Source organism: Cupressus sempervirens, chromosome 1, assembly GCF_028749045.1.
Source record: "Cupressus sempervirens isolate cs-2001-9-10 chromosome 1, ASM2874904v1, whole genome shotgun sequence".
Lineage (NCBI taxonomy): Eukaryota > Viridiplantae > Streptophyta > Pinopsida > Cupressales > Cupressaceae > Cupressus > Cupressus sempervirens.
Window position 1 is genome coordinate 841,976,072 of NC_143118.1, and position 14,836 is coordinate 841,990,907.

Genomic DNA, 14,836 nt, shown 5'->3' on the forward strand with positions numbered 1-14,836 from the left:
TTTCCTCAACAATTCCATTTGCGATATTGATATTAGGATTCAGCTGTGTATTATTTTGAGTCAAAGTCATTGATCTATGTCTCATAACTAGTGGTTCACAAGAACCATCTCTCATGAAAATGAATGGAATACCTGACACTCATTGCATCTAGGTGATGCTCACAGAGGTGAAGCACCGGGACTTCCTAGGAGACTGCCCATGCCAGTACTACTCCAGCTCGAGCACGCTTAACTACAGAGTTTCCTCCATGGTTATGCCCACTCAGCTTGCAACTCCATTTGCAAAACCTTTAGCAAGTGTTGTGCCTTATTAACCATTCACTAGAAAGCCCCTTAAGCTCATCAAATTGATAAGCAAGAGATATTTTCCTCAGCAAGTCAAATTGTGATATTGCTATCAGGATTCACTAACATTTTGAGGATAGTGTTGTGCAAGTTCAATGTTTCAACAATAATAGATGCTGCAAACACAAAAATAAAAAATAAAAAATAAATATAATTCAAGTTCAATGTTTCAACAATAATAGATGCTGTAAACACAAAAATAAAAAATAAAAAATAAATATAATTCAAGTGTATGTGGGGATTTTTTTTTATAGAGAAAATCCCACACTGTAATTTCTAATTTGAACTTTTAATAGTACAGAACTTTTTCCTTCTTCATAATATTGAGTTATGTTTTCTTAAGAAAATTTAACATCAATTGCTATTTGCAAAGCTCCTAAATTGGCTGTTTTAGATTTCTGAATGCCAAAAAGTTGCAGGAAGCACACAAAAACTGCCCCAAATTTTTTGAAACAATTTCATCATTTATCTGAGATGGAAGTAATTAGTGAGTATAAGTTAATTCCAGTGTAAAATCCCTTGTCCCTGTTTTGGGGACTCTTCGAGGACAGGGTGGCTAGGGGATGCCCACACCCTGTTGCCAATTTCCAAAAAATGACGGGATGTCTTGGAAACTTGGGGACGTCACTCAAAGTTGCGAGGGATGGCTGTACATCCTGGGGATGGATGGAGACTCCTTGGGGATGCCTTGGAAGTTCTGAATGGATAGAAGTCCACAACGAGATAGGCTATATCTAAACTTAAGAGAAGACACTTTCCTTTATAAAACCCTGTTTTTTCAAATATTAAAGTAGGCCCTTCTCTTCAAGTTTGCCCTATTATACTTATTAATGTTTAGTAGTTAATTACTGCTATTTGGGGTTGGCAACATTACATTAAGGATTGTGAAATTAAGAATGCTGTCAGAGTCATGCTTACATGCTCTAAATCATATAGTAGACTTCGCTAGGTTTTGGGAAAGTATGAAAAGTACATTAGGCAATACATCAGTGCTAGGTTGGTTTTGTGTTGATTCGAGTCATAAGATTTGGTGAATATTGGAGGTCACATCAAGGTGCCATCTTGCTGTAACAAACCTATATCATGTTCGGAAATGTATAGTAGACCTATTTGTATTAATATCAATTCACTTACAATGGACTAGAGGTGTAGTTGTAGGGGTGTAATGTTTAACCCCAATTTAGGTAATTGGTGAATGTGGTCTCGAGTGAGGCATTAGGAGACATATTCTTGATCTACTAACTATAGCAGCCCTTTCTAGAGTCAACTCCAACACAGTTTCCAAGGTTTTTTTATGTTAGCATCTCATTGGAATGTTACTTCATGTACGAGCATTAATGTGCAAATTCTTCAAAAGCAATTGTAACACTATGCCTATAATGTGTAGACCGATAATTTATATCAGACTGAAATGATAATAGTGTGCTTCAATTTGGAATGCGGTTATTGTTCTTCTTGCTATTAACACTGAATTCTGAATTATGTTTTCGGGTGTGTTTCAATATTTGTTAAAGACCTTTATATATATATATATATATATATATATATATCTGCTGTAACTTGTAATGTCACTTGTTTTTTTATGTGTTACAAGTCACCTTCTCAATAAATATGTATATAATATTAAGAGACATGTCTCTTTAACTCTCATTAGTTATTAAATAATACTTGCTTAAGGTATTATCATGATTAAATGTGATAATAATATATATATATGTGTGTGTGTGTATAATATATCTCATATATTTAATATACATATATATTATATTACTACTTTATTATCAATAATACTAATGCTCCATGATAATGATAGTGTAGGATAGATATCAAATGTTTAAGGCCTATAGGCTATTCAAACATTTGATTTCTACGATTGGGAATCATCTGATTGAAGCTACAATCATTAACACTGCCTCTTAGCTAGGGAGGATGATTTCTATCCAAATAAAACAACACACTATTGTTACCTCACGGTAATATTAGGACTTTGGTATGCCCAAGAGTATAAACCATATGATTTTCACCATACTTATATCTTTGCTTGGTACACTAACATCATGTCTCATGATGTCTACCAGAGAAAATATGTGCAGATGGTGTCTCCATATACTAAGTCTCATAGCATACACCGTGCCATATCTCAGTAATCTAGAGACATGAGATGTGCACTATCATATTGTATGGCATTGTTCACTTATATCTCAATTTGGAGATATCCACCATAATGATATCATCTCATGATATTAGGAGCAATGTCCTACAAATATCGAGTCTCATGATATTCACTAAGTATTCAGACTAATGGCCAATGAATAGCAAGTCTCATGATATTTACCAAGTTTTCAAGATGTCCATAAGATATGTGCACATGTATCACCCATGTGATACTTACCATAGGGACATTATGAGCATGGTTTGTTCACGGATATTAATCCCCCATGATATATCTATACAATACAACTTGTAGATATCTATGTGACGATATCTATCTCTCAATTGATATTGGTTTACACGATATAATCTGTAACATACCAATTTTCCTAATCAAGTTTCAACCTAGAAATAAACTAATTTCCCATTTCACATGACTAATATTTTCAACAACTTATTTAAACTGAAATAAAATCTAATGCTGATTTACCAAGATTATGAAACGTTAACAATAGCTAACTAAATCTGCTGAAGTAATTATCAAACATATTCATTTAACTACTTCTAGTTATTCATCCGAAAATAAATAGCAGATATTCATGAATGGAAATACAATTTGAGATATTTGAAATCAATTAACTTTTTTAACGAAATAACTAATTATAAGTAAAATGACTTTCATCTAGAAATGAAATAACTAACATACAGAGGCTAAAGAACATACAAATTATTTTGTGAAGCTTCATTTGTAGGTTGTCCAAGCTCTGGCTTTGGTGAGAGGAGAAGCATTGACATAGACTTAACCTCCCAACTGCGGACCATTACTTATCCCCACATATTCTAATTTAATAGAATGACTCTCCCTACCCCGAAGTTAGGCTTTGGATGTTCATTAATCTAGTCATCAAAGTATCCAGTTGGGTTGAGGTTCCAACAGTTATTCGACAAAATAACTAAAGTGTCTGGACAACAACAATATCAATTGTTCTGGCAAATATGCCTAATTCCACCCTGGCCAAGGATTTCAAATGTGGGTCGTGAGACTTGATCTCCACCACTCGGCTTGACAACTTACTTCATGAATGGAACATGCATGAGCTACTGCATTATTTAATTATCTTATTCTGATAACATTCTTGTTTATTGTAGATTCTCTGCACCTCACCTATTTCAAGCCATCAAGCTAGTGATTCCATGGTGCTATCAGATTATATTCATTGTGATACTTCACACCTTCTTCACCATACTTTGGCATTTCGCCTGGTGAATTCCTTGGTGTTCACTTAATGAGATATTTAAACATGCCAATCAGGCTGTAATGGTTTAATACTGGAATGTTACTCTTTTGTCTTGAATCATAAAAGAATTCAGAGATATTTATCTTTTGTCATATAAAGAAATATGGCCAACTTAAATTAGAAAAAAGAATGCATTGGACTTTATTATCTGTATTATGTTTTGCAAATAGAAACGACAGATTAAAAGATGTGATAAACTTCTTGTTTGAATCAAAAGCATAGCATCCTATGCTAGTACTCTGAAACTCGATGACATAGACGTCAACTAAAGGAGCAATTTCATATTCATTACCAATCAGGAAAAGAATGAAAAAGGTATTGTGGAATGTATCAGTACTCTTACGTGACTATGCCCGATTGTGTATTGGATGAGTTCGCCAACCTTAGCTGAGACCCGCGACAAGACCACTCAGCCGTAAGCACAATATATCTACTAATTGAATTGTCTCTGCAAGTTATATTGATGCTAGCAGGGGGGTTCAAATGTTTAAAAGGCTTGAAAGCTGAGAGTAGGGAAGAATGCCGATATACGTTTAAAGGTTTCATAGTATAAACTTGAGCCAGACCTTATGGCTACCTTCAATTACAAGATTATATTTGAAACTTGTTCAAATTGGCTAAAAAGAAAAGAAGAAAGGAGGGAAAAATTGAGAAGGAAAAGAAGATGAAAGGTTTTAAATAATTAATATTATTTATAATTGTTTTATTTTCTCAATTATGTTTATATGTACGTAATGGTAAGGTGGCATCGTTGGATTAATGTTTTTAATGTAATGGTGTCACTTTATTATTATTTACATATGATCATATTTGAGAATATAAAATAGTATTTAAATGATATTAATATTTGATAATTCTTAAAAGTAAGAACTTATGTTTATTTTACATTGTTTTATTATAACATTTTTACTTATAGCTCATGTGGTTCCATCATGAAATATGCTGACAAGTCCTAATAACCTTGCCAGGATAGTTTTAGGTCAAACCTGTCGCTTCTGATGACTGAACCATATGACCATCCCCTTCCGATGACCTCATTTCGCAGTGCTTCCCCTCTCTCTCCGGTCTTCATCCTGTAATCATTCAAAACAACATTCTCGCCAAGACATCAAATTCAAGATTTATAAATTGTTAATTAAAATCATCAAGCGATCGTTAGGAATTTCATCAATATCATAATAACTAACTTGTTCATCATATATGTACAACGGCTACAATTAACTGACTCTATTTCACATGATCATAAATAAATTGATACAATGGCTAAAATTAACTAACTCAATTTCATATGATAATTAAATTGATACAATGACTATAATTAACTAATTTAATCTCACATGAACATGAAGGAATAAGCAACGGCTATAACTAACATGTTATAACAATGGCTATAATGAACTAATTCAATTTTACATGAACATGAAGAAATAATTTGGTTCAACAACTATAATCAGTTAAAAATTTTAGGGCAAAAATTGGGATGTAACATAATCTATCATAATCTACTTAGATATGAACCATGTGATATCCATCATTTTAGCAAGTTAGACTATTGTAAGATGGTCACATTGCTATAGTAATCACTAACAAACATCAATGAAAGATCATCACCTTTCATGATGTTTCCACAAAGTCATGTAGTAACTCACATGACATCCACCATGAACATTTCTAGAGGGTGGAACAAAAGCTTTCACCTCAAACTTCTCTCTCATAGAGAAGAAGAAAAGCATTACTAGGAATTTCACCTCGAACTTCTCTCTCATAGAGCGAAAACTCATTTAAAGTACATCTTAGGGAATCACTAATGTTGAGTCTCCCTCTCAGTAAGGGCTTCGCTTAATAACTCCAAACTTGTCATCAATAATGTATAAACTTCACTTTGGCACAAGGCTTGGAGAAAATATAGGATGTCAGATCTTTGGTGATAATGTACTCTAAATGAATAACATTCCAAGTATCCATCTATGGTTCAGGCATCTGGATAAAGGCCATTTTGTTTACATGCATGAGACTTAATTTCATGAATCACAGTCCTTTGACTGATACAGTTTACTGATCACTTGAAAATCCCTCTCGACATGGTCTACTTATATGACCAAGATCCTCAAAAGTCAACTGATGCATATCCTCTATCTACTTGCTCCCTCTATCACGAAAGCATATCTTGATTCATGGTAATATGAGTTAATGTACTAAATTGTGGATTTATCCTCAGGCTTGGCAACATTAGATATTAAGATAATGTGGTTCTCTCAAGTATATATATCAACCTCCTAACCTCGTCATCCAAGGTTGCCTCTAATGAAATGTTAGACTCCCTCTTGATATAGAAGGATACTCATAATGTTAGTCTCTTATTATCTGACATGATTCATATGTGGTTGAAGGTGCTAGATCCAAGATCACTTTGGAGTTACTATCATAAGATCAAGTCCTAGAGCAAATAGTTATATGACCATCTTTGTTAATGTTGTAGCTTCAGTCGGATTGAATTGACGTAGAGAAAATTCTTCTTTGGTTATTGGTCAATCATCAATTAGACAAACCCACTTATATATATATATATATATATATATATATATATATATATAGATAGATATATAATATTAATATTAATATTGTCTAATTAATGATGGATTAATTTATTATCGAAGAGACATATCTCTTCTATGGATATTTATATAACCTTCAAATCTGCATTTGGAACACAAAAAAATAAATGGTGGTGCATAGCACATTTGTAGAGATCCATGAAAACTAACATGGTATCAGAGGCACACTGCAAATGTAAGGAAAGAACAAACATAAAAAAATATAATGTAAATTATCGTGGCATTCTTTTGAGTATGCACAACAGGAGGAAATTATGAAGTATCATTTACGCAGAGATAAGGAAACAACTACTGCAAAGGTGGCATGAAAATATGCTATTTTCCTGGGGGATGCATGCTCGGCCTAAAACCGGATGTTTCGGGGATGGGGAGGTCCAAGGGACGGGTATGGGACGTCCCCTAGCCGTTCCCAAAAATCCATTTTTTGCCAGGGACGTTTAGGAAACTTGGGGACGTGGGGGGGACAAAAAGGGGATGGCCAGCTGTACCCGATACGGAAAGGTGACATCTAGCCGTCCCCCGACCGTACCGGGTAAGGCTGGCCGTCCTCTTTTTTTGTGTGCATGAAACTTAAAAAAAAAAAACATTAAAAAATGTTTAAAAGCCTCCATCTTGGTCAGCTAGTGGGCTCCACTCCTCCAAAAGCCCTAAAATGTTAATACTCCACACATTTAAGTTGTTTTAACATATGTTTAGTTTCCATTTTATGTTGCAGCCGGTTGGAGTTTTCATTTTGCAAGTAGAGGAGGTAATATTTTTGCTTCCAAGAGCTTGACCAAGGGTTTGATCTTCTATTTTGTCCACCAAGTAAGTATAAAACTCTTTATGCTTCCATCCATCATTTTTTAAATAAATTTGCAGCTTGCAATGTCTGATTTTTTTTTTTTTTCATTGTTTCAACTCATATATCTATTGCATATTTAAACACAATGAGCAACAGTGGGAGTATGAGTAGCAGTAGTGAAAAAGAAATTGTAGGGGTTGATGTTGCTAGTAGTGATACTAGTCAAAAATCCAATCCTAAAGCTGATTTGTTTAAATGCCTAAAGGGTCCTTTCAATAGGAAAAAACCTCTTCTCCAATATGTCACACCTCGGCCAAAAGATAAAAAGAATTCGAGAGGGACTAGGGTGTGGAATTACCATGTTTGTCTTGATGATTTTAGGGGCAACTATACAAGGGTGAAGTCACATTTTTTAGGTGTTTCATGCCAAGGAGTCAAAGCTTTTGCTAACTTGACTGATGAACAAAAATTAGAATGCCAAAGATTGCACTTAGAGGCTGAAATGGAGGGGCGAAATTTGAGAGTGATATCACCCTCTATTTCATCACAATCATTTAGGCATATGTCATCCGCCATTGTCACTAATGGCAGCCCTACTGGGTCCAGAGGGAAGAGAAAGATGAGTAGTGGTGAGAAGGGCTTGGTGGAAAGTATGTTTAATGCACAAGCAAAAGAAAAGTGTGAGGCATCCATTGGTAGATTCTTTGTTGCTAATGGTATCCCATATAATGCAGTCTGTTCCACTTATTATAAACAAATGGTGAAAGATATTTTGAGCATGAATTCGTCATTTGTACCCCCTAGTGAGCATAAGCTACGAACCACTATACTAGATGAAGAGTACTCAAAGGTTGCTTTGTTATTTGAGGATATGAAACGCACTTGGGTTAGGATGGGTTGCTCTGTTGTGATGGATGGGTGGACCGATGTTAGACATCGGCCACTCATCAATATCATTGTCACATCCCTTGCTGGCTCTTATTTTTTGAGAGCCATAGATTGCTCAGGAAAGAAGAAGGATGCTGAATTCCAGTTCACCATTTTGCGAGATGCCATAGAGGAGATTGGGTCATCTAGTGTTGTACAGGTTATCACAGATTCTGCACCTGTGTGCAAATCAGCTGGTTTGATGATAGAGGGTGTTTATAGGCACATATTTTGGACTCTTTGTTGTGTTCATTCCTTGAACAATGCATTGAAAGACATAGGGAAGATTGAATGGGTGAAACAGGCGGTGCTAGAAGCTAGAGAAGTGCAAATGTTTATTTGCAACCACCACACTTCACTTGCTCTATTCAGGTCTTTCTCTAAGAAGGAGTTAGTCAAATCAGCCGAGATAAGGTATGTCAATTATAATTATAGTTTACTTTTAGTTTCTTTCAACTTTAAGTTATCAAAAAAAATTATTTTTAAGTTTACTAAGTACTTACATGTGATGCTTTTAGTTTTAAATTTTAATCATTAATATTTAAGTTTAAATTTATAATTTATAATTGTTGCTATAGGTATTGCACATATTTCATCTTGATGGAGAGGATGATTGAGGTGTATGAGGCCCTTCGATTAATGGTGGTGAATCCAGAGTGGGGACGATGGCCTCATTCTAAGTCCTCTGAAGGAAAAGCGGTGAGGCAAAGGATCCTTGATGAGATTTGGTGGTCCACAATGAAGTATGTTGCTGATTTTTAAATTTACTATTAGTCTTTTGCTCGCTGATTTTCCTACTAATAGTCTTAAAATTCTTAAAATTCTAATTCTAATTTTTATTTTTGTTGGCATCTTGATCTTGCAGATATATTTGCTTTGTCATAGCACCCATTGTTGATGTCATTAGATATGTTGATACTGATGCTCCTAGTTTGGGAGAGATCTATGAGACTATTGACAACATGTTGGGTAGGATGAAGAGAATTGTTGCAGCAAAGGATCCTACATTGGGCTTTTATGAGGATCATATTAGGCCTATTGTGATGCGGAGGTGGAACATGATGAATACCCCGCTTCTTATGGCAGCCTTTGCTCTAAATCCCAAATGGTATGCACAGTTGGGTGGAAGGAACCTCCCATGTGATGATCCTGAGGTTTTGGATGGCTTCACAAGAGCAATTGATAAGATGTATTCAGCTTAAGATGCCTCTACTCTTCGTGCGCAGTTCCTTGACTTCAACAACTTTCGTGGCCCAAATTCGGTTAAGCCACAAGCAAGGTTGGATAGAGTTGTTTTGGCACAGAAAGATCCTATTGGATGACGGACTTGGCATGGGAGAGATACACCTGAGTTAAAAATACTTGCCAATTGCCTCCTTTCACAGGTTGCTAGTTCCTTAGCTGCAGAGAGGAATTGGTCCACATATTCATATATCCACTCTATCAAGAGGAACATACTTACCTCTAAAAGAGCGGAGAAGCTAGTGACAGTACATCAATGCTCTTCGACTTGCCGATCGTCAGACTCCAGAGTATAGGAAGACACCAGCTTTGCGATGGGATGTTGAGCCTGAGGATATGGCCTAGATAGATGAGGATGACACAACACCAAGATTGGTTGGGGTTCCATTAGATGAGACTATGCTTCTTGTGGAGGATGATAGTGAGGAGGACTCTGATTTTGATGCCATGGCAGTAGAGGCAGAATAGGAGCAACAGTCTGCTTCATTTTTCTATGTTTTGCTTTTTATGTTGCACATGAACATGATTATGATACATTGATAATTTGATACTTATTACTTTATGGCAGCCCTCTACCTTTTGGGCATATTTTGATTTTGATTTTCAGATTTATCATGCTTATCATTATGACACTAAGATATTGACAATTGTTAATGTTCATTGTTCAATGTTCACTGATATTGATATGCATTTTGACAGTTGGGTACTAAAATCGGATATTATTTCCCAGATGGCATTCAAATGTTGTATGTTATGGTTTTATAATGTTTAAATGACATGCTTTGTGCTTAATTTCATATGAATGACATGTATATTTTAAAATTTCTTTATATATATATATATAGCCATCCCTGTTTGTTGTCCCCTGTCGTCCCCAAAATCGCCAAAATAATTTGCCGTCTCGGAAACCAGTCCTGCCATCCCCTGCCGTCCCCGTATCAGAAACTTGGGGGAACATAGAAAATATGGGAAATCTAACAAATTGATCGGCAAAGAAAAGACGAAACTAAGGTTGAGGAGAAGGGAATCAATAGAGGCACGAGAAGTGAGAACCATATTATCGGAGGAGGACTATTCATTGATACTCAGTAATTTATATCCACGCAGGTAGAAGTCATATATGAGCAAGGTAAAGGAAAGGCAACAAACAACTCCTATAGTTATCATTCTCCTAAATTGATAAGGAAATTCTTAGATAATCAAATCTGTTAATTTTCTTTCAGATTTATAGCTCTAAGTATAATATATTCAGAACAAATATAATTATGACTTTGATTTCAACTTATAGATAACATGTTTCTATTAATAGTCTGAACTTAGTATTGAAATTTGAATGTGATCAGTATAAATTGCTATAACTGATTTTAATATCCTTTGATTAGATCTGATAATATAATTGTGAAAGTTTCATGAACCATGTACTCGCCACTACGCACAGAAGATTGTATGTGTTCGATGGCACAAGGCAGCGATAGTAATTTAATAATATACATGATTGTGAGCCACATTCAATAGATGTGACTCATAGAGGAGCCACGTATATTGAATGTGACCCAACAATCACGATGGTACATATGAAAACATCGTCGGTATCAATAGTCACGTTGATTGAATATTGTTTCAATCTATGTTCCCTCGGGTTTTCGGTACGGGGATGGCAGGACGGGTTTTTGGGACGACAATATTTTTTTGGCGATTTTGGGAACCGGGGGGGGGGGGGGACGACAAATATACATGTCATTCATATGAAACTAAGCACAAAGCATGTCATTTAAACATTATAGAACCATAACATACGACATTTGAATGCCATCCAAGAAATAATATCTGTCAGTACCCAAATGTCAAAATGCATATCAATATCAGTGAACACTGAACAATGAACATTAACAATATAATAATGTCATAATGATAAACATGAAAAATTTGAAAATCAAAATCAAAATATGCCCAAAGCTATAGGCCCAAAGGGTAGAGGGCTGCCATAAAGTAATAAGTATCAATGTATCATAATCATGTTCATGTTCAACATAAAAAACAAAACATAGAAAAATGAAGCAAACTGCTGCTTCTATTTTGGCTCTACTGCCATTGCATCAAAATCAGAGTCCTCCTCACTATCATCTTCCAAAGGAAGCGTAGTCTCATCTAATGGAACCCCAACCAATCCTGGTGTTGTGTCATCCTCATCTGTCTGGGCCACATCTTCAGGCTCAACATCCTATCGCAAAGCTGGTGTCTGCCTATGCTCTGGAATTTGATGATCCGCAAGTTGAAGAGCATGATGCATTATCACTAGCTTCTCTGCTCTTTTCGAGGTAAGTCTATTTCTTTTGATACAATGGATATATGAATATGTGGACTAATTCCTCTCTGAAGCTGAGGAACTATCAACTTGTGCAAGGAGGCGACTGACAAGTATTTTCAGCTTAGGTGTATCTCTCCCATGCCAGGCCCACCATCCAGTAGGATCTCTCTATGCCAAAACAACTCTATCCAACCTTGCTTGTGGCTTACCCAAGTTTGGGCCACGAAGGTTGGTGAAGTCAAGGAATTGTTCACGAAGACTAGAGGCTTCTTGATCTGAATACATCTTATCAATTGCTCTTGTGAAGCCATCCAATACCTCAGGATCATCACATGGGAGGCCCTTTCCACCCAACTGTACATACCATTTGGGATTTAGAGCAAAGGCTGCCATATGAAGCGGGGTATTCGTCATGTTTCACCTCCACATCACAATAGGCCTAATATGCTCCTCATAAAACTCCAATGTAGGATCCTTTGCTGCAACAATTCTCTTCATCTTTCCAACATGCTGTCAATAGTCTCATAGATCTCTCCTAAATTAGGAGCGTCAGTATCAACATATCTAATGACATCTACAATGGGTACTATGATAGAGCAAATATATTTGCAAGATGCAAACAAAAATTAAAATTAGAATTAGAATTTTAAGAATATTAAGACTGTTAGTAGGAAAATCAGCAAGTAAAAGACTAACTTAAATTTAAAAATCAACAACTTACCTCATTGTGGACCACCAACTCTCATCAAGGATCCTTTGCCTCACTGCTTTTCCTTCAGAGGACTTAGAATTCACCACCATCAATTGAAGGGCCTTATAAACCTCAATCATCCTCTCCATCAAGATGAAATATGTGTAATACCTATAGCAACAATTATAAATTAAAATATTAATAAATTTTAACATTAATGATTAAAATTTAAAATTTAAATATTAATAAAGTTAAACTTTAACATTAGTGATTAAAATTTAAAACTAAAAGCATCACATGTGAGTAAACTTATAAATAACTTAAAGTTAAAATAAACTAAAAGTAAACTATAATTAAAATTGACATACTTTTTCTCAGTTGGTTTGAGGAACTCCTAAGAGAAGGCCCTGAATAGAGCAAGTGAAGTGTAGTGGTTGCAAATAAACACTTACACTTCTCTAGCTTCTAACACCACCTGTTTTACCCATTCAATCTTCCCTATCAATGCATTGTTCAAGGAATGAACACAACAAGGGCTCTAAAAGATGTGCCTATAAACACCCTCTATCATCAAACCGGCTGATTTGCACACAGGTGTAGAATTTGTGATAACTTGTACAACACTAGACGACCCAATCTCCTCTATGGCATCTATCAAAATGGTGAACTGAAATTTTGCATCCTTCTTCTTTCCTAAACAATGTACGACTTTCAAAAAATAAGAGCCAGCAGGGGATGTGACAATGATATTGATGAGTGGCCGATGTCCAACATCGGTCCACCCATCCATCACAATAAGGCAGCCCGTCCTAACCCAAGTGCATTTCATATCCTCAAATAACAAAGCAACCTTTGCGTACTCTTCATCTAGGATGGTGGTTCGTAGCCTACGCTCACTAGGGGGTACAAATGAGGAATTCATGCTCAAAATATCTCTCACCATTTGTTTATAATAAGTGGAACGAGTTGCATTAAATGGGATACCATTAGCAACAAAGAATCTACCAATGGATGCCTCACATTTTTCCTTTGCCTGTGCATTAAACATACTTTCCTCCAAGCCCTTCTCACCACTACTCATCTTTCTCTTCCTTCTAGACTCAGTAGGGCTGATACTAGTACCAATGGCAGATGACATATGCCTAGATGATTGTGAGGGAATAGAGGGTGATGTCATTATCAAATTGTTCCCCTCCATTTCAGCCTTCAAGTGCGATCGTTGGCATTCTAATTTTTGTTCATCAGTCAAGTTAGGACAAGCTTTGACTCCTTGGCGTGAAAGACCTAAAAAGCATGACTTCACTTTTGTATAGCTGCCCCTAAAATCATTAGGTTAAACATGACAATCCCACACCCTAGTCCTTCCCAAATTCTTTTTATCTTTTGCCCTAGGTGTGATTATTGAAGAAGAGGTTTTTTCCTATTGAAAGGACCCTTTGCAAAATTCTTCATGATTGATGCGGAGGAAATCACAAAACAACAATATCTATAGGCATGCCATTACTTTTGACAATAATTCAACCGATTAGAGGAAAAAGACAATACTTCATTTCAATCTTTATCACACATTTTGTCAAATAGTTTGCTTATAACCAAGCTCTTGGCAACACTTTCTCAATCTGTATTGCACATTATCAATAACTCAGGACTTTGAGTCATCATCAACACCAATTCGATCAATATTGAACATTCCCAAATGTAAATCCGATACTATGGATTATTTTCAGATTCATTTAAAACTGATTTATTGCAACGAAATGGATGACTTCGAAGACTCATTGATGTCTAAGTCAAACCAAATATGTGCAGCCCGATTATGCAGCAATAAACATAAATGAATAAAAAAATATTGATGCCAAGAAGACCCCAATATTATCCTTATCGATTTTCATGGGCAAAATAGAGTAATAAATCTGCACTTTCATGTAAAGACCAAACATTAAAAACCAATCCCAAGTCAGATTAATATTAACTACCATTTTATTTCTTTCCAAATTGGAATTGGTCATTGCAACTAAATGAAGCTCTGAAAACCATTAAACTTGCAATTCAAAACACATGGAAAATTCAGCAACTAGTATTATTATTCCAATCTCTCCTTTACATCCCTCGTTATAATTTTTGACACAAGTTTCTGTTCTCAGTTATTCCCTCCAAGAGCGGGTCGTCAAAAGAAAAATCTGATTCTTTTTAATATAAGAATCATTAGAAACCAAAACTAGCTAAAAACTGACTCTCAGCTGATCACAACTACCATTTGTGAATTGGTCTATTACATTTGAGGAATGTAATTGCTTTTTCTCTTTTTTTGTTTTGTTTTGTTTTAAATTTACTAATTCTCCATTATATATGTATTTTTTCCCATTACAAAATATATATTTAATCATAAATAATGATTAAACATGACTTTGTGTACCTCCTTGAACTATGCTAATTTTTTTTGTTCTGGTTGAATTTTTGTGCTTGTTAATATTT

General features: G+C 35.4%; 2 protein-coding genes across 2 annotated transcripts in view; both read left to right on the forward strand.

The window, feature by feature from the left end:
* LOC149580470 (superoxide dismutase [Cu-Zn], chloroplastic) overlaps window positions 1-14,836 on the forward strand; it is a 66,845-nt gene that overhangs the window by 11,614 nt on the left and 40,395 nt on the right. The gene's annotated exons all lie outside the window — the stretch shown is intronic.
* On the forward strand, window positions 8,619-10,059 carry LOC149580471 (uncharacterized). The gene is made up of 2 exons (XM_089791253.1): window positions 8,619-8,863; window positions 8,986-10,059. Exons 1-2 carry the CDS (start codon window positions 8,721-8,723, stop codon window positions 9,320-9,322), a joined length of 480 nt encoding a protein of 159 aa, XP_089647379.1. The 5' UTR covers window positions 8,619-8,720; the 3' UTR covers window positions 9,323-10,059.